The following is a 20,278-nucleotide window of genomic DNA, read 5'->3' on the forward strand; positions in this document are numbered from 1 at the left end:
GCAATGCCTCTAGATGAGTATAGGTGAGTATGTTTTTTCTTACCATAAAATAAACGTGTTCACATTTGTATACAGTAATTCCCATGTTTTCCACCAGAGGTCTCTATCTCATCATCATAATGAGTTGTGTGGTATGGTTTCAGTGCTGGCTTCTATCAAATGAACTTTACCTTTGTGCAAACAACACTTTTATTCATGTTTGTCTTCCCGGACACTAATGTGGTTTTTAAATTGTCTAATGAAACTTGCAAATGGATCCGGCTGCCCTACAGGGGCAAAAAGCAGCTTTCACAATGCACACTCTCACAGCGTTCACGATTCACACATAGGCCTGCGTCAACTTCTGTCATAAAGTTTGATCAAGTTTAAAAAAGTTTCATTTGAATAAATACTGTTGTTTAATGCAGATTATTTGTTAATGTACATTTAAATTGTTAGAAATGTCTCATTTGACCAATCAGAATCAAGTATTCTAGAGAGCCATGTGATAATATTTATGAATGAATTATTAATGAACACTATTATATAAGGTGTTACTCAGTAATCAAAAACACTGTACCAAATGCCTTCTCCAACATAAAAATGCATGCTGTGCATGTAAACATGGGGGAAATGTAAAAAAATAAATAATAATAATAATAATAATACAATTAAATATATTTAAAAAAATAAATTATAAATAAAGTTCAATGGAGATAAATGATATATAATGTTACAATTAGTGTTATTTTTTTATTTTAGTTTTATTATAGTTTAATTCATATTTTTAATTAGCTATATTTTTATTTTTCATGTTACTTTTAGTAATTACATTATGTGCATTAGTCATTTTATTATATATATTTTTTTAAATATTAGTACTATTTAGGTTCAATTTATTTTTTGTTTCAGTTTTAGTTTTATCTATTTCCAGTCAATCATTTTAGTGCTTCAACTTATTTCAGTTTAAATGCCAAGTTAACATTTACCATTTCCGTTTAAGTTTTTCAACTAATATTTTAATTTTAATTTTGTTTCAGCTTTATTTCAGTTAACAGAAATGTTTTTAATAGTTTTGGTTTTAGTTAACGATAATAAACCTGGTCACAATTTACCAAATTTTATAGTATTACCTTTTTCATACGGCTTTCTACAGACTAGTTGAAAATCATGAAATTAAACTGAACATAGCCATAGTTTTATGTTTCTTTTCACAACTAACAGTAAGCTAATGGTGGGTAGAAAAAAAAAGTAAATATTTTCAAGATAATGTTTTACCGTATTTATAATATTTTGATCTTTCACAATATAAATATAAATTTGAAAGGGGTGCCACCCGCAAAAGGATCATCATAAAGAGTTTGAAAACTCCTCCTGTCCTAGTTTTTACAGATTCACAATGCTAATAATGCTTCAGCAGAACCTGTCATTGAGATCGGCTCACAGCTTAACGCGGTAATTATTCCTTAAGCTCTTCAGTCCGTCAGCGCAAGAGAGTGCGGGTTCTCTGAGGACGTGCTATGATGTCATCGCCAGAGTTAGGACAGACTTAAAACGTTAAGAGCAAACGTCGACCAATCAGAGGGCGGAGTCAGTTGTGACCAAGATGGCAGTGCTGATCCTTTTAAAGTGCTGAACCACCAGAGGAAACCATGCGACTTCCTCTGCCACAATACATCCGTTTTGCAATGACTCTTTTCTGTATCATATCCTGTGTCTCTGCTTCTGTTCAGGTCTTTTTCACTATTACTCACTGCCTTTAGTGTATGCAGACTTGAATGATCTAAGTTTTAATGTTAATAACTGTTGCCGTTTACTTCACGAGGGTGTTTGCTGAGACACGCATGAAACAGGAAGTATTTGAAACGGTTCCAAGTGAATGAACTCAATTCAATATTTAAATTCAATATTCAAATTCACAATTCAATATTCAAACCCGCAGGACAGAAAAAAATCACAAACGAGAACTCTTTAATAACTTATTTGTTTCTCCAAGACGGCACTGAGATGGAATGGAGAGCAAATGGAGACTTTTACGTAGGTTTCCTGCTTCTCAGATGTTTCTCCAGAGAAGGATCCCAGCAATCTCACATGTATCTACTTTTAGTCTCAGTACGAACTTAAACATTTCTCAATGAGTTGTCATTTCATCAAGTGTTATTATCTTACTGTATGACAACTATCTACTCACTCTCTTTCTATTTCTATGAAGGAATGTTAGGAGAAACTTCTGAGACAAAGTTTTAAACAAAATCAATAAAACATTAGGTTTCCTGAGATAATAAAGTGCATTTATTAATCTTCCCACATAGCATCATATCCTATTCAAATCAACTGAATGGTAGAAGATTGTGAGATATACGTACCATTAAACAGCTGAAGATGATGATGAATATTGTGAGACAGATAACCAGCACGTAGAATCCGTCTTTACCCCAGATGCTGTTCTTCTCATGGTGGTTTTTGAAAACATTCTTCTGTTCAAAAACAGACACAAAAAAATATCAAAAGTGTCCAGAACCAACCATGTCAATGCATGCTACATCGGACATGAGTTTTGAGAGCCCTAACATGCATTTATACTGAGGTTGAGAGAAAGTGATATAAGGATCAACAAGTGCGATCTTAAGGAAGACATTGACATTGAGCTAGACAGAGGCTGACTCCACCCCTAAACCTGCCCACACAGACACACACACACACACACACTGGATGAAAAGTCCTGCAACACACATGCACCTGTCCTTGGGTAGTTGACAGCATGGTCCTGAGAGGTGACATGCTATATTCAACATAAAAAAAATATTTTAAACATTATCTTTCTTGTTTTATAATAATTAATAATGATCTCATATTAGTGGAGAGTTTACATGAAACAACTGTACTTAAAAATGCACTTGTCATAGCTAAACAGCTAAAAATAGTGAAAAATCTGTATAATATTTTATATTAAATATATATATATATATAATTTATATTATATTATATTAAGACAATAATGTATTACAAAACATCATTAACATCAAATATGATGTGCTATATGATGCATTAAAAAAATGCTTTTCCAGAGGTGAAGTGAACTTGTATAATAAAGGTCTACATAATGTATAGTAAAAGTTTAATTTGAAACTATAAATTTGCACTTACTTAGGTACTTTGATGCTACAAACAATATCTTTATATAACATTAGCGTCAAAGCTTACCCTGTTATTGTATATATGTGTATAAATGTATATATATCATTTTTGTGTATCATTGTCAATATAATATCATTTTAGGTTTAATGTAACTTCAAAAACTTCAAAAATCTAATTATGTTATGGGGGTTTAGATGATAAAAAAAGAAAGATTGGGACTTCTAGGTTATGAAGAGGAAAGACATTTTTAATGGTCAAATCAGGTAGAAAAAGCGCCTTAACGCTTTAATTGGTTGAAGAATAACAATATTGTTATATTTCAAATACTACAATTACATATACTTTTCTTTAAAATATTGCATTTATTTTCAATTACAGTTTTTATCTCCCATGAGTCATTGCCTATGTAGTTGTCAGGGTGTGGTGTAGGTTGAAGAAGAGAAAATGGCTCCAATACATACATTTTACTAAATCACTCAGGTAGGCACATACAAGCAGAAGGTTTAAACACACCAAACACGACGCGACTATGACTATGACTATCCATAGACGAGAACGGACAAGGAGTCTACCAGGAGGGTGAACTGGAAAAGAGGACTCCAGGACGGTACAGACGGTCAGGGCGGATCAGGCTGAGCAGGTGGCCATGGCGGAGAAGACCCTTCGGGTGGCCATGGTGGAGATGACCCTTCGGGTGGCCATGGCGGAGAAGACCCTTCGGGTGGCCATGGCGGAGATGACCCTTCGGGTGGCCATGGCGGAGATGACGGAGGGAGGAGCCATGGAGGAGGCAGGGCTGACGACTCCAGGGGGCCGACTGACGGAGGCGAGGCAGGTGGTTGAGGAGACCAGGGTGGAGCCATAGAGCCGACGAGACGGGGCGATGCTGAGGGATTGGCGACATCGACGGCTCCGGCAACCGAGGCTCAGGCGGGGATCCAGAAGACCACGGCGGAGCCTGAGTGACCGAGGACCAAGGTGAAGACGGAGGGAGTGAGGAGCCCAACAGAGCTAGAGGGATGGATGGACGAGGCGAAGCCAGAGGAGAGGAGTCCCGAGGCGAGGGCAGCGGCCCCGTGAAGTGCAGGCTCGGCAGCGGCCATCTTGTCCGGAGACACTGGCTGGGTGGCGGCCATCTTGTCCGAAGACACTGGCTCGGTGGCGGCCATCTTGTCCGGAGACACCGGCTCAGGAACAGACACCGGATCAGGAGACGTGGCGGCGGCCATCTTTGCTGAGGGCTCAGGTTCAGGCGACGAGGCGGCGGCCATCTTTGCTGAGGGCTCAGGTTCAGGCGTGGCGGTGTCCATCTCTGCTGAAGGCTCAGCAAACATTACGTGAAGATACTCAGGATCTATATTAAAGTCAATTAAGTTTAGTTCTTCAGGCTCGGCAGATATGAGGTGAACATCAGACTGTGGAATGGCGTACTGGGGGATGAAGCTCTCCAGACAAATGGAGAGCGCCTCTCTCCAGTCCAGACCTGAGAGATCAGGAAGTTCCCTCGGATCGACATGTTTTGCCCCCATCCGGTAACACGCCTTGATTATTTCATCAGTCAGGTTGCATGTCTCTGCAATTTGAAAAAACTTAAATGTATAATCAAACAGATCGCGGCTACCCTGAGCCACCGCCGCGATCTGTCCAGCGAGCTCCCAACTCATACTTTCTTGGTCCGTTCTTCTGTCAGGGTGTGGTGTAGGTTGAAGAAGAGAAAGAGGCCAATGGCTCCAATACATACATTTTACTAAATCACTCAGGTAGGCACATACAAGCAGAAGGTTTAAACACCAAACACGGCGTGACTATGACTAACCATAGACGAGAACGGACAAGGACTAACTGACCTGAGGGAACTAAATACAGACACTGATGAACACTGATTACAGAAACACAGGTGGAACAGATAATGGTTGAATGCCTGAAACACAGGTGAATTAACTGAACTGATAATGATAGAAAGACAAGTCCAATGAAAAAAACTAACTAAACAGAAACACAACAGAAACCCAACACTGACAGTAGTGTATTAAAAATACTTACTGTTTTGCCATGTTTTGCCACAGCATTTATGTCACATTCTTTTAGGTTTTGTTCTTGTTCATGTACGTATTAGGTATGTTCGACTTGAAGCAGTGTTGCACAGACCGATCAAAGTATGACATCAAAGTACCGCGAGATTAGAGAGCAGACGACTATGCATGCTTTCGGAACTTTGATGCCATTCACTGATCGGTCTGCACAGCACTGCTTTAAAGGACAATTACGGTGCAAAATGAACCTAGGGGTTAATAACACACAGGTACCGAGTTGACCGTTCTCTGGCATGTGTTTTCATACTAATCGAATGTACCCAGTTTTAGCTCGAACCACTGATTAGCTTATAACGCTAGTATATAGGGCATAGAGTAAGTACAAAGAAATCGCTAGTTACTACCACTAACAAGGCTCAAAATAGCCCCACACTAACACAGTAGCATAATGAGGGTCCCTACATGCAAAGCGAAGCATTGAGAACTTTGTAAGTGTACAGACAGTTTAATAAGAAGATACTTTATAAAGACAGTACACTTCGTGTATACAGGCAGGAGCCATCTTTGGAAAACCACGAACGCAGTGCTACGTGAGCTGAACTGTGACTTGGAACTGAGCAGAGAACGGTCGACTCGGTACCCATGTGTTATTAACCCCTAGGTTCATTTTGCGCCGGAATTGTTCTTTAAGTCAAACACACCTATTTTTATAGTCATTTTTCCTGTTAGTAATGTGTTTCCCTTGCTCCTAATGTGATCATGTCATGTGCTTCCCTAGTCGTATGTGTCTTCTGCTGGTTGGTTGCCCTTATCATGTGTTAATCAGTTCTGTTTTGTCATTGGTTCATTGTCTTGATCATGCTCAGGTGTTTCTTGTCAATCATTAGTCTCATGTTTCATTGTTCCTTTGTCTAGCTTTGTTTCCTATAACTGTTGCTGATGTGTTCAAGTTCAAGTCTGTCTATTTTGTATTTTGTTTATTTGAATAAATCTGCACATGGGTTTTCACTGTTACGGATGGTGGTGTTCAGAAATGCTCACGACTAGGAAGGAACGTTGGAAGGAAGACTTTAATTATTCAAATACACTGGAACAAGGAATAACGCAGGAGAAACACAGCCAAACATTGACGAGAACAGACAATGACAGAGGGAGAACATATATACAGGTGGAAATCAAAGAGAACTAATGAGATAATTAACAAGACACAGCTGAACTAAATTAACTAATGAGGATGGTGGTGATGGAGACAGGAGTGGCGGAAAACTGAACACAGCAGGATCCCTTTGGAGTCTAGAGACCCCATTTTTCCTCGTGTTTGACTGCAGTGCAGTACCCTCCCCCTGAGTCAGGTCCTCCAGTCCCTGGGATGAGCTCTTTCGACCTCGAGAACCCAACAGGAAGTTTTCTTTTAGCCCCAGTTCAAGGACCCTTTTTTGTCGTAAGGTACCTTCGGGGGTGTCTGGAGTTTTGAGATCCTACAAAGACATTTGTTTCTGAGTGATCGCAGCTAGCACTCAGCAGGCCCCCCTTGATGGCAATGTCTTTGTGGTCGAATGTAAGTGGAATCCTTAATAGTTGAGAACTCGGTTTAATGCTGGAGTCTCAGTTGAACATTTATGATGGTGCGGCTAGTACTTTGTCTTGCCCCCTTATACTTCCGTGTGATCTGCCGACCAAGGAAGGCTCGGAGCTCCTCTGGTCTCTGGACCTTAACAGGAAGTGTTCTGTTCACTTTGGGTGAACCTCTCCTGTTGAACGGCTGAGAGTGCTGGAGTCTAGAGACCAAATCATATTACAGGTTTTACAATGGTTGTAGCTGTTAGCTTCCATTGGTCATTTAGGATGAGCATGGAGTAGAACCTTCCCAGTTATGGGCAAGGTCCTCTGCTCCCTGTAATGAGCTTGTTCTGACTTCAGTATCATTCTGCTATAGACAGTGACATTGAGTGGTATGGCTCTCAGTGAGCCTCCTTGGTGGAACTGTCTTTGGTGGAGTAAAGAGTCGTCCTACTGAGACCTCCGCTCCCCAGAGCTCCGCTTGGATAGCAGTATTGACTTGTAGAGCTCTTGTTGAGCTTTCTTGGTAAGCAGTCGTTAGCTTAGAGCATATTTAGGCCTCCTCTCGTTTTAGAGAGTTGTCCTGCCAAGGCCTCCATTCTTACAGCTCCGTCTGGTGGTCACTCCAGGTTGAATGGCTTTCTGTGAGCCTCCTTGGTGGAACCACCGTTAGGGAAGCATTGTTAGGTTTCCTCTTGATTTAGAGAGTTGTCATGCTGAGACCTCCACTCCCTACAGCTCCGCATAAAATAACATGACAGTCGTACGGCTCCCTGTGAGCCTCCTTGGTGAGGTGGTCTTTTGCGTAGAGCGTAGTTAAGCTCCCTCTCGCTATAGAGGGTCGTCATGCTGAAGCCTCCGCCCTCAGAGCTCTGTTTAGTTAGTGGACTAGGTTGTAGGCTCTTTTTTAAGCCTCCTTGTTAAACTCTCGTCTGGGTGGGTGTTGCTAGGCTTCCTCTCGTTCTAGAGAGTCATCCTGCTGAGGCCTCCTCCACTGCCCAGAGCTCAGCTTGGATAGCAGTATGGAGTTGTCAGGCTCTTTTTTGAGCCTCCTTGGTAAGCAGTCCTTAGTGTAGAACATAGCAGGCCTCCTCTCGCTTTAGAGAGTCGTCCTGCTGAGGCTTCTGTTCTTAGAGCTCCCCTTGGATACTATATCAGGTCATTGGCTCTCTGTTAGCCTCTGTGATGATATTGTTTTAGAGTGTTGCTAGGTCTCCTCTTGTTTTGAGAGTGGTTTTCCTGAGACCTCCATTTATCAGGGGTATAGTGTCCCCTGAAGAGCCAGAATACCAGGCCCTGAGCTCTGCCCATGGAGTATGTAAAGCCAGGGTTTTTAGCCCTAGGGAAGAGAGTCACTCTGGAGCAGGGAACTGTTACTTCGGACCTAGCTCCATGTCTAACAACGAAGTCATTGACTTTATGTCAGTTCTCACATTCCCTCTTCATTCTTTCAGCAGGTTGGAGTGGGCATTTCTTCCCCATAGCGTCTTAGGATGTAGAGCGAGTTTCAATTCGATAGGGAACACCTCAGGTTACGAATGTAACCATGATTCCCTGAGAAGGGGAACAAGACACTGCGTCTTGTTGCCATGCTTCTGGTATGCCTGCCCACATCTCCTTCAGACAAAGAAGCTGTTGATGTGTACTAAAGGTACCCTTTTAAACTCTGATCACATCGTTAGTGATGTCATAGGCTGTCACCCGCCAATGTTATTGTCGTGATTAGACACGTGCTTCACACACCGGTCACGCTGTCAACACCGGTTCCCCATAGAGCCTTAGGACGCAGTGTCTCATTCCCCTTCCCAGGGAACCATGGTTACAGTTGTGCCCTGAGACATTTTTCTTCAAATGTGACATGTGAATGTATTTTCTTAGATTAAAATACATAGGGCGAAATGTATTTTTAAATGCTTTTAAAATATATATTTATATTTTCAAAAATGTTTTCAAAAATATACAGAAAATGTCCAAAAACATATTTATGTAAATATATTTTGAAATATATTTTAGCAATAAATATTTTGAAATATATATTTGAAAACATCACATACGGCAAAAATAAATAAATAAATAAATACATCCGATCACAAGAGGTCAGAAACACTGTTGCTCAACACGAGTCTCTGATTTCAAACATAACTTAGTACCAGTGGCGATTTCTTTAAGACTGCAAGGGAAGCTGTGCTTCCCCTATAATGTCAAAAAATGAATGGTCAAATATGTACTATTGTATTAACATTTTATTGACTAAAAATGCGTTAGAAAACGTTCATCTCAAAGACGAGTTCGTTCAGAATCAGTTAACGTTATACAGCAGGTCGGCTGACTCGATTTCCTTCTCATACATTCCCGTAGCGTCACAGTGCATTTCCCTGTTGAAGCGCAGCTTCCATTGACTTCAATGGGGCTGCTTCAAACAGTTTTTTTCAGCGCTTCGAAACTAGACGGTCATTGGATAAATGCTGCGATTATGTCCCGCCCATGGAAGCTCAGCTTCTCTGGGGGTGAACGGGGAGTGGGCTGGCCTGGACTCCGGGCTTCCGCGTGATGATTGGAGGGTCTGTCGAAAGGCTGCATCTCCTTTTGATTGACAGCGATTTCATACAATAAAAAGTCGCTGATGTTGAAGCTGTTCGAGCTCAGGTGCCATCGCGGATTTTTCAAAGACAAACTGCTGCAACCTATTTCTTGGTATTTGCTTGTCGAAATTGCTAGCCAATTTTTATAATACATTTCACACAATTATACATTTATACCTTTATTATATTATTACTTATTATCTTTTTTTATATTATTATTATTAGTAGTAGTAGTAATAATTCAAAAATAATTATTAAAATAATTTAAATACATCTTATTATTAGTAGCATTATTATTATACTTTATTATATTATTATTTATACCTTTATTATATTATTACATTCATTTTTCACAGAGCATTTTCTTGAAAAGGAACGTAGAATTTACGTATAAATAAATGAATAATTTTTATGATGTAGGTCGAAAATGAGCTTCCCCTCTTTGAAAGACCAGCAGCCGCCACTGCTTAGTACGTCAGTGCATGATGATAAAGGAGTAAAAAACATGACGAATCGCTCGCTCGCACGCACTCACTCATTCACTCACACACCTCTGTATATAACATATATATGCTCACAGCAGCTCACAGTCCATACTTGCTATGCAGCAGCATTTGTATATTTAGTCCACCAAGACCAAATTCATTAATTTAACATTGTCCTATCCATTAACATACTATAACTATACCAAGAGTTGTAATGACTGAAATACAGCTGACAGTAACTTCATTGCAAGAGCAGTTAGGCCACAAACCTCAGTGGACGCCTCAGTGGTTGCAAGCGGCCCAGGGCTGTGGTGAAGGGTGTTGATGTTGAGCAACTGGATCATTTCCTCATGAGCCATTGGTTCTGATACTCCAACAGACGACACATACAGTTCTATGTCATCATTTTCCTCCTACAAACATGAATAATGGTGTATGAACAATATCCTTTATGAGATATTTAGAATCAAATGAACGTTTTTAAAGCCCATGCAAAAATATATAGTACACAATGAATTTATCCTATATCCATTATACAGTTATTGACATGGAAGATTCTAGATTTTTATTATGTTTTTATTTATTTGTTGATAGAGCTTTGTATCAACATTATAAACTAGATTTTCTTGAAAATAGCAAATAAATATATATATATATATATATATATATATATATATATATATATATATATGCCTAGAATTGCATCTAAACTATCAAGACTTCACATTAATTGTGTTACCAAATTGCATATCTACATGGGTCTACAGGAAATATGGGCCAGGAGTGATTGGGGATTGTGCCCTCTGCTGGTGGGAACAGAAGCTATAGCCTCAGATCTTCCTGACAGAGGAACACCGACATCAAAGATCAGAAAATAACTTTTAAGACAAATCTTTCATTGACTCTCTCCCAAACCACAATGGGAACTGAGAGAGGTAGAAGAACAGGGACAACCCTGTGTGATGCAATGGAAGATTAGACGTTTGCAACACTGTAGAGGCCTCATATCATAAGGAATCACATTTTCCTTGATCTTTTGAGAAAAGATTATTGTTCAGTGAAAACGATGAAATGAAAGTCAAAACTTCCTCCTTAGTTAAAAAGAGCTTTTATTGAAACTGAGCGGTGACAACTTCTGCAGTTTTCAGATCTCAGACAGATGAACATCAAAACACATGACCACATTTATATGTCAGTAACGCCTACTGGATGATAAGTAACTTCACGGTGTCAGTTACTGTGAGGTAGGCAGTAGAATAGATGCTTTTTATTCGTAACAGCAGAACAACTATCAAAATAAAATTTGCATTCAATGTAAACAAGCAGTTTGGTTATTAGTAAGGGTGAGTGTGTGTAAAATGGTAATTGAAAATTAAATAAATATGTTACTAAATTATCACTGTTTTAGTCATAAAAAACTAACATTATAACTTAACCCAAAAAAAAAAAAAAAGATTATTAATGATAAAAATTGATGTACGGTATAATATTTTAAATATTAAATATATAAAAACATTTAATAATTTACATATAATGATTGTAACAATAATAACAATATAAATATATGATTAAAATGTCTGATTATGTGAATATAATGGTAAGCATAAAAAAGCTGTAGTGTGAGGGTACAGGAGAAATACTGCATTGTTTGACATGAGTTGACTTATTGAAATTTCATTTAAATTAATTTAAAATGTCTCTATCACCAGTGGTTAAAACATGCAACACCTACCGGATGTTGCATGTTTCTATAACTGAAATTTGGCAGCCACAAACATGCCACAAAAGTGCAGTATTGAGCTGACGACGTCGATTGTCCTCCATTTGTTACCTCACGAGTCTCCATGGGATCTCGTCTCAATGTAAAATCGTTCCAGCAATCACCAAGTGTGTGGTCTCGTGGTCTAGTGTGTGCAATCAGAGGATTATAATTCTAAAAATCGGTTGAAACTGTCATTATGTCTGTGTTCTTTCACAGGTTTAAAGTCAGTTAAGATTTAAAAATCGTCTAATGTGTCCCAGGCCTTAGTTACTGATTATTTCTATGGTTACTGATTATGGTCTTCACCTGTGTCTTATTTAGTTGCTCATTTTCTCTTGTATATATTGCCCCGTGTTTCTACCTTGAGTTGTTAGTAATTGTCTTTAAGTTTGTAAAGTTGCCAAGTTGCAACTCACCTGCGGATTTCCTTCTTTGTTTTGTTAAAGGTTAAGTATGTAGTTTTAATTACAAAAATAAAGCATATTTTCAACCAACCTTGAAAGCACCCTTTTTGTGCGTCGAGCCTCCCCCAACTCAAACATCACAAAAACAGAACTTACAGGTGCAGCTCCTATGGGTGAATCAGAATTAATAATGGGTTCTATTTGCTTTTGTCACGCCACGCCGCTTGCAACCAGTGTAATGTGTGTTGTTTTAATAAACAGAGTGTAATTAGCCTTTCGCCGAGCCCCGCCCCCCTTAGTTACTGTTGCTACGTCCGACAAACAAATGGTCAAACACGACCAGCGCGACAGATTGCCATACCCGTGCGTGTCAGTGACCATTTTTGGAGCAATACCTCCGCGATAACCTCCAGATCGAGGCAAAAGGGGTTACAGTATGCAGTGGAGGGATTCAAAATATAAAAATACGCAATGAAGGAGACACGACTACTATCTACGTCTCTATCGAGGCTAATGCTTACCGATGTTCATACACATCATTGTGATATGACAAAGAACAAGTGTTTAAAAGCATTGAAAGACACTCACTGTTGTGTTTTTGTGTGAAAGAAAAAACTGTCTCTGAAAATGAAAGTGCTGTCAGCAATAATTTCTTATGTGTGTTTTTTCGCATAACACTTTGACTAAAATTTTAAATGCTGCAAAACACATTGGAGTTATATTCTCGATGCTGTAGTTTATCTGATCAGTCACAGTATATCATTAATCAAGCTTAATTTGACTTTTCAACTACAATTTGGCAGGGTGAACTGAAAGCTTTTACAATCTTTTAGCTATATATCATTGACAAAAGTACGTGGTGCATTTTCTTCCAAAAATTATTTTCTTTCTCAAATTCATGCTTCAAGTTGACAAAGCACGATAAACAAAATCACACAATACCTGTTTAACCAGACATAGCCTTAATTTGCATCTAAATAACTTTCATTGATTGTCTTTCATAATGCACTTACCATACTATTTATTAGGGGGGCAACGGATCACAAAAATCGCGGTTGAGACCATAATATTTATTAGTAGGGCAACGGATCATAAAACTCGCGGTTCAGACAATATTATGTTTTTTGAGTTACAGATAGGATAGTTTTTCAGATCAGAAAAAAACAAACAAAAAAAACCTTTAAGTAGCCATCGATACCACAGCCAGCAGACATATTTATGCTTCGTAATGTTCGACACATTTAACTGGGAGTGGGGCCGTCCACACTGTTTTATCCATTGTAGGCACCGCTCACGTTGTGTTTTCGGCTTTGGGAATGGAAAGAACACAACTCTCCAGACAGTCTCTCGGGGTATCTAGTGTCCGATTTACAAACGCCGTGGGCGCACCGCTTCACCATCTTGCTTGGAGTCAATGTTTGTCGGACCTGCTCACATAGTAACGGTTGCTATGATGTGTGATTGGACAATGGCCGTTTTGGGGGAGGGGCCCTCAGATGTCCATTATGGGAGTGAATAAGTGAACTCAATCTTTTTTGGACGCCACTAAAAATGGCTGTCTTCTCAATTAGTGCACTATATAAGTGTATAGGGGGCGATTTTGGACACAGCCAAGAGTTATACTATGTACAAAGGCTAGGACACACGTACAGACCATGAGGGACTAATGTGGAGAAACTAAAAGTCCACATAACGAGCACAGAAAACAGGGCAATCATGACATAAGCAGGGTCGATGTTGATTTCATGTTGACTTTAATTACCACCCACACTGAAGTAGTTCTCAAACCTGCATTAATTTTGACAGGCAAATTGCAATGACCTTTTGTGTACTGAGCACATCCCATATTAAGCTTCACCGGCATTAAAGCAAATAAATATATAAATGTGTGACTCTCACAGGCAGTGCTGTGAGCTGAAGTGGTGATATATGCGAGCTGTGATTGATTTTTTTGGACACCTCGTGGGAGTGTGGAAGCTTCCAGAGGTCTCGCATCAGGTGCATTAGTGTAATTGGCTCTGAGGGTGAAAGAGTTCATCTCACTCCACCATAAAACACATCCTCCTCACTGTAATACTTGCATAAACACATTATTTAATCTGGTACGTATAGACAGTTGCCAAATGTTCAGCGCCAAACTTAACGTCAAAACTATTCATCTTTATGAGAGGTGTTGCTACAGCAAGTATATCTATTAATGTTACTCATATACCTAAACTACCATATAAAATAAAACACCTTAAATCATGCAAATCACTGAGGAAAGGTGTGTTGTTTCTTTAGTCAACATGAAATTAAAATCGATTTTCTAAATGCATATTGTAGATCATATTGTAAACAATTCACCTTTGAATATGTTTTTTTTTTTTACCTCTTAATGTTTAATCAAAAATTTTAATAACTGGAATATTTAATAACTGGAAAGATTTTTCTCCAATCATTTAACTCACATTCATCTGCCTCCATTTTTAAGTCCAATGCCCACATCTCAAAATTCATTCAAAAGCCGATGCATAAAACCAAGTTCCCACAAGTTTCAGGTTTCTTTTTCGATAATCCATTACACTCATTACTACATTACAATATTGTGTCACTCTCTAAAAAAGTGACTAATTGCATTACTTACAGTAGTTACTTTTTATGGACAGTAATGTGTTACGTTGGTTTTTGTGTTACTTTTTCAAAGCTGGGCTGGGCTTGCTTGTTTTTTAATATCAAAAAAAATGAAAGGCCCTTTCATACCAAAAGTGAAATGAATAAGCCTCAGGCTGAAGTAAATGCAAATTCACGCCTGTACAAACTTTTCAGCTGTCCAGCTGACACAGAAGAAGAAAGTTCAACACTCTTACTTCAGCAATAATAACAAAAAAATTAAACAGAAATGTAATGTTTATCTCAAGTCATTTTTGCTTATTTTTATGGTTGAATTAGATCATGAAAGGTCAGCAACGAAGACACTGGTTAATAAAGTGAGATTAAATAAATAACGTATATTTGTGTAATTTAACATTTAATTATTGCGTAATAATTTGCGTAATATTCTGAGTTTGCATTTGACTGTATTTATTCATTTTGAGGTTTGATACTGAATCGATCAAGAGACGATGTCATGCACATGCGTAATACGTGTTCAATCTATAGCATTTCATCGCCATCTAATGGCCTGGCAGCAGAATACAGCGTTTTTAGTCGTTTTCGCGGATCCGTGTGAATGGGGATCGTTTTGACGATGATGTCGTCTGTACGTGGAAAACTCAAAGGAAAACCATCTCAGTTTTAAGCATATCGTTGTCGAGTAAACATACCCGTAGTTTGTTGAAAGAATGAAAGTATTGCTTTAAAGGAGAACTCGGTAACTCTAGCGAACTCTAGTCACTTCTTCGCTGATTTTCCCTTTTGTTGTCGCATGTTTTCCCCACGAGCTCCCCCTACAGCTGTGGGAGGGCGTATATTTCACAACACGGTCGTAAAAAACTCACTTGCGGCGGCCTCCTCCCCCTCTCTACCGCTGCTCATGTGCGTTTGTTTTGATCAGAGCAAGCCAACTGTATCGCGTGGAGCTATGTCTACCGAGGTGGGTAATCTGGTAATACATCATACATGCGTGTGTGTTTAGGTCGAATTGCCGTAAAGCAATTTGTGTTTCGCGCTCGTTCTCGTTCTAGTTCTCGCTTCTCACGAGACTTCCAATTTCTATCTTACCGGGACGGTAGTGGCCAAGTTGCAAGGTTGGTTTTCCGCCTGGGAACGCTGGGGGGAGCGGGGAAAGTCACCAATATCACCAGAACAGGTTGTTTAACCATCCAAATGATTTCTAGACAGTTTTATTAAGTTAAAAAAGTTACCAAGTTCTCCTTTAAGTGGGTGCTCTAGCACCCAAGGAAACACGGGAGTATGATGCAAGTATCCATGATTGAATCAAACATCTGTAAACAAAGCAAAACAATGGAGAACAAATATAGTAAAGTAGACATCAGATGACAAGTTTGTTATTTCCAACAATAATCTAACTGTCACGGGTGGTTGCAGGAAGGTAGACGAAGATGATGAATATAATTCCAACACGAAGTTTAATGACGATAATACAAAGAATAAATAGACAGGAAGGGCAACACACACTTAATGCAACATAGACCAAACAGAGAATGAATGTGAGGGATCAACTTATAAAGCAAACACAAACGAGACTAATTAATAGGACACAGCTGAAACCAATGAACACAAATGAGGAGCGGGAAAACTGAACAAAGGAACACATGATTAGAATGAAAACAAATTAAAAGTCCATGATGATAATGGTGACATGTCGCCCCCCTCTGGCAAGGCGTGACCTCGCACCGTGGCAGAACAGAGGGAGGGCCGGAGGGGGCTTTGGAGGAGGACGAGGAGATGGCGAAACGATGCAGGGAGGCTGAAGTGAAGGGATGGAGGCGGGATGGAGGGAGGATGTGGTGAAGGGCTGGTGACGACGAGACCCAGATGTTGAGGGTGGAGAAAGTCCGATGGCGCAGACCCAGAGCTCCCCAGAGCCGACAGCCCACGGCGGAGACGAATGCGGGAGGAGCCTAGATGTAGAAGGCGTGGCTGCCGACATCGGACAGTGGCGATGCCGAAGGGAGAAAGGAGCCCGCTGCAGCCATAGGGGAAAAGGGACGTAGCGGATGGCCTGTATGTCCGTGGCATAAGTGAAGCGACGCCTGACCAAGGGGGAGCCGGTGGGACGGAGCAAAAGTTACTCCTTCATGACGACGTCATTAACAACGATTCTATATTTTTTAACCAACTTGGTTCAAATAATGGATGTTACAAAGTCACTACAGTTTCGAGAAAAAGTCATGACTAGCTAGTTAATTTCTCCAAATGGTACTATGGTACTTAAGCAGAATTCACTGTGCATTGTCATTGTACATCAAACGCACCCCACAATAACCACCTAGCAAACACCCAGAACACACTAGCAACATTGCTGGCACCTTGCCTGGCCACATCTGGCAACTTGTTTTGATCCAGTCAGTAACATTCAGTGATTAAGACACGCAGGTTTATGTTTGGAATTTTGAACATTGTATCAAGGATCAATACAGAAAATTGATTTTTTTTACTTCAAATTAAACCTTAAGAGGGGAAAATAAACTGACTCTCATTCAAACAGTGAAAGCTGATTGAGAGACCACTAAACACACTAAATAAAAGGCATGTGCAGGTATGTGTGTACGTCTTTAAAAATATGCGGCAAACATTTCATTTATCTGATCTCACCCTTTTCAAATTTTAATTAAATTTTTTTAATTCTGTCATTAATCACTAGGCCTGTCACGATAACTACTTTTTGTTTTGCGATATATCATCCCAGAAATAATTGCGGTAAACGATATTATTGTCATTTTAAGACCATTTTAGGCCACTGAATATATAATCCTAATATAACAGCATAATAATGCAAGTAGGCCTACACACTTTCAAATGACAGCCTTTTAATTATTTAGATCATGGAAATTATGGGTCAAAAATATATTATCCTAAAAAAAACAAAAAAAAAACATTTTCTTAAAAAAAGTGCAAAGTAACAAAAAAACACTTGCAAATGCACAAAAGGTACTTATGGAGATTTTCCATTTGCAGATTTTCCCTGACCTTCTTTTCTCAGTAAAGCATTATTGCTGAAAACACAAACCCTACTTAGCAGTCAGATGTCCGTATGAACAAAGGCACAGATGTCTCAACTTGCCATATCTGCTGCTAAAACTATTTTTCTAGAGGCGTGTTTTTTAACTTCTTTTACCTTGAGCGCCACATGTGTTATGCATGAGATGCTGCAAAAGAAGCGCAACGGTCAAACATGTCTGTTTACATAGAAAAACAATGGAAAAACAGGAATGTGAAAATGAACTAGACACTCTCAACTGCTGCGTGTCCCTTGTGAAACGGCCTTAACACTCGCTGTTAGTGTGCACCATTTACATTTATATTTGCATCAGAACAGGGAATTGCGCCTTTGAAATCGACTCCATTTGGACTTATTCTTCCAATCTGTCTGTAGTTGTAAGGAAAACACTATAACGCCTCAAATGGCGCCTTTTTTTTTAACCTGTCGATGACCGCTCTGTGTATGAAGGAACTGCCCGAGCATTGATGAAATCTTAAAGCTTTCTGTCCCTCCATTGACAGCTACGCAACTACCACTTTGACGCTTCAAAACATTCATGAAGAGATCATAAAAGTCAAACATTTTCTGAAGAGACTCGATCGCTGTATATGATAAACAGATTGAATTTAGGCTTTTATTCACATATAAATTCATCAACTCACACATCAGTTGCGATAAACGGAAGCTGAAGCATATTCGCTTGACGTGTGAGAACCAGTGAGGTTCATTCTCGTGTTACGCAGCACGTTTGAGCTTCCGCAAGAGGTTTGTTCTCGTGCGTCAAGCAGGTTCGGTTGAGTTTCACTGATCAATGTTTATATGTGAATAAAAACCTAAATTAAATCTGTTCATCATATAAAGCGATTGTGTCTCTTCAGAAAATTTGGACTAAACCGCTCAATTCATATGGATTAGTTTTACAATCTGTTTATGAACTTTTTGAAGCGACAAAGTTGCATATTGTCAATGAAGGGACAGAAAACTCTCAGATTTCATCAAAAAGATCTTCATTTGTGTTCCGAAGATGAACGAAAGTCTTACAGGTTTGGAATGACATGAGGGTGAGTAAATTATGACAGAATAAAAAAATGTGTGTGTGAACTATCCCTTTAATTCGACACCCCATTTTTTGCACTAAAATTTAAAAGTAACTAAAAAATCTCAATGTGTGTAGGATCTCACCATTGTGACCGTGTGGTGGGCAGACACAGGCTTGTTCTCCACACGGTCGATGTTTTGCACGAAGTTGAGGTCTGACTGCCTCTGTGGAGCTCTTTGGAAATGGGATTCTAGAAACACTGCCGGCATCAGCTTGGCCAACCGACCACGGGACTGAGTCTGGAGCAATTCCCCATGAAATCCCAAAGCCTTTCCCTGGCTGAGGACACCCGTGTGCTGATGCACGAGGCCAGTCAATCCATTAGCAATGCGTCGATGCGGTCTCTGATAAACTTCATCGTCCTCAGAGATGCCCCCTGAAACAAGAGTTTCACGTCACAGCTGTTACTATATAGCCTAATGACTGGAATACTGTATTAAACCAATTTCAATCCAGGGCCACAACATTTTATAATATATATTTTTTGCATATTGAATAAAACTTTTGTTGTCTTGTTTTGTAAATATGCACATTAAAACACAAGTGAATAACTTCAATAACTCAACATTGTAATGAAATCTGACTGACTGGATGTAAGTACGTAAAATATCTAGTGATCATGCGTAAAGGAAACAATTTTGATGTCCGATACAAATGAAACTTGGACCACTTGGAGCCAAGAAAACCTTAGAATCCAATTAAAATAAATGGCATTCACTCTTAAAAATGAAGGTTCTTTATTGCCATCTATGGTTCCATGAAGAACTTTTAATATCCATTATAAATATCTTTAAGAGTGTTGATGAACCTAAAGATGACAATAAATGCATTTTATTTATTTATTTTTCCTTTTGGGATAATTCACTCCAAAATGTAAGTTTTTAATCATTTACTAATCACCAGGTCCTTCCAATATCTATCTATCTATCTATAAGAAAGAAAACTCAACACTCAAGTCAGCCTTAATAAATAATTATTGCAAATTATCAAGAATATAATATATTGTATCATACAACATCAAAATAAATATTGTATGAGCATGACACAGGCGCAAGACAACGGTTACAGTAAAAAAGAAAAAAAGTAATGAATATCTGCGTTATCTGCTACTGTACCTGATCTGCGCTTCAGAAATGACTGTGCATAGGTGATATTCTTATTCATTTTAGCATTGACTAGATAAACATTTCCCTGTCTAATATAGGTTCGCATAATTTCACTATTTCCATGACATGAAATTGGTTTTATTTACTCCTTCTAGCCTTCAAATAATCCAACTGCCCATATATTATTAAAAACACACCATATGCATTTGGCAAATAAACGCCGAATTCACTCTTACAGTAGCAAATGAGGAAATTATTACAGCAAGAATTAAAACAAACATCGATATCGATATTGTTTTTAGCCTCACCTGTGACGTGAAATTCCATCAATAAAGAAATAACGACTAATGCCGCGTTGACGAACATGATTCTCCTCGTTTTATTAAAAATACATTATGCCTTTATGAATGTCAGTCGAGGCTGCAGTGTCTCTATGTTGAGACACTGAAACGATGGCTGTTTAATACAATAATTCCGCTTCTT

General features: G+C 39.0%; 1 protein-coding gene across 1 annotated transcript in view; it reads right to left on the minus strand.

The window, feature by feature from the left end:
• Nucleotides 1-20,278, minus strand: part of ptprr (protein tyrosine phosphatase receptor type R) — a 37,496-nt gene extending 17,218 nt beyond the window's left edge. Inside the window, exons 1-4 of the mRNA XM_084407395.1 lie at nucleotides 20,104-20,278; nucleotides 18,773-19,065; nucleotides 10,047-10,190; nucleotides 2,346-2,456 (exon numbers count right to left, since the gene is read on the minus strand). Of these exons, the coding sequence (XP_084263521.1) occupies nucleotides 2,346-2,456; nucleotides 10,047-10,190; nucleotides 18,773-19,065; nucleotides 20,104-20,161 (606 nt within the window). The 5' untranslated portion in view covers nucleotides 20,162-20,278. The remainder of the gene's footprint in view (nucleotides 1-2,345; nucleotides 2,457-10,046; nucleotides 10,191-18,772; nucleotides 19,066-20,103) is intronic.

This window comes from Rutilus rutilus (genome assembly GCF_951802725.1).
Source record: "Rutilus rutilus genome assembly, chromosome: 4".
Classification (NCBI taxonomy): domain Eukaryota; kingdom Metazoa; phylum Chordata; class Actinopteri; order Cypriniformes; family Leuciscidae; genus Rutilus; species Rutilus rutilus.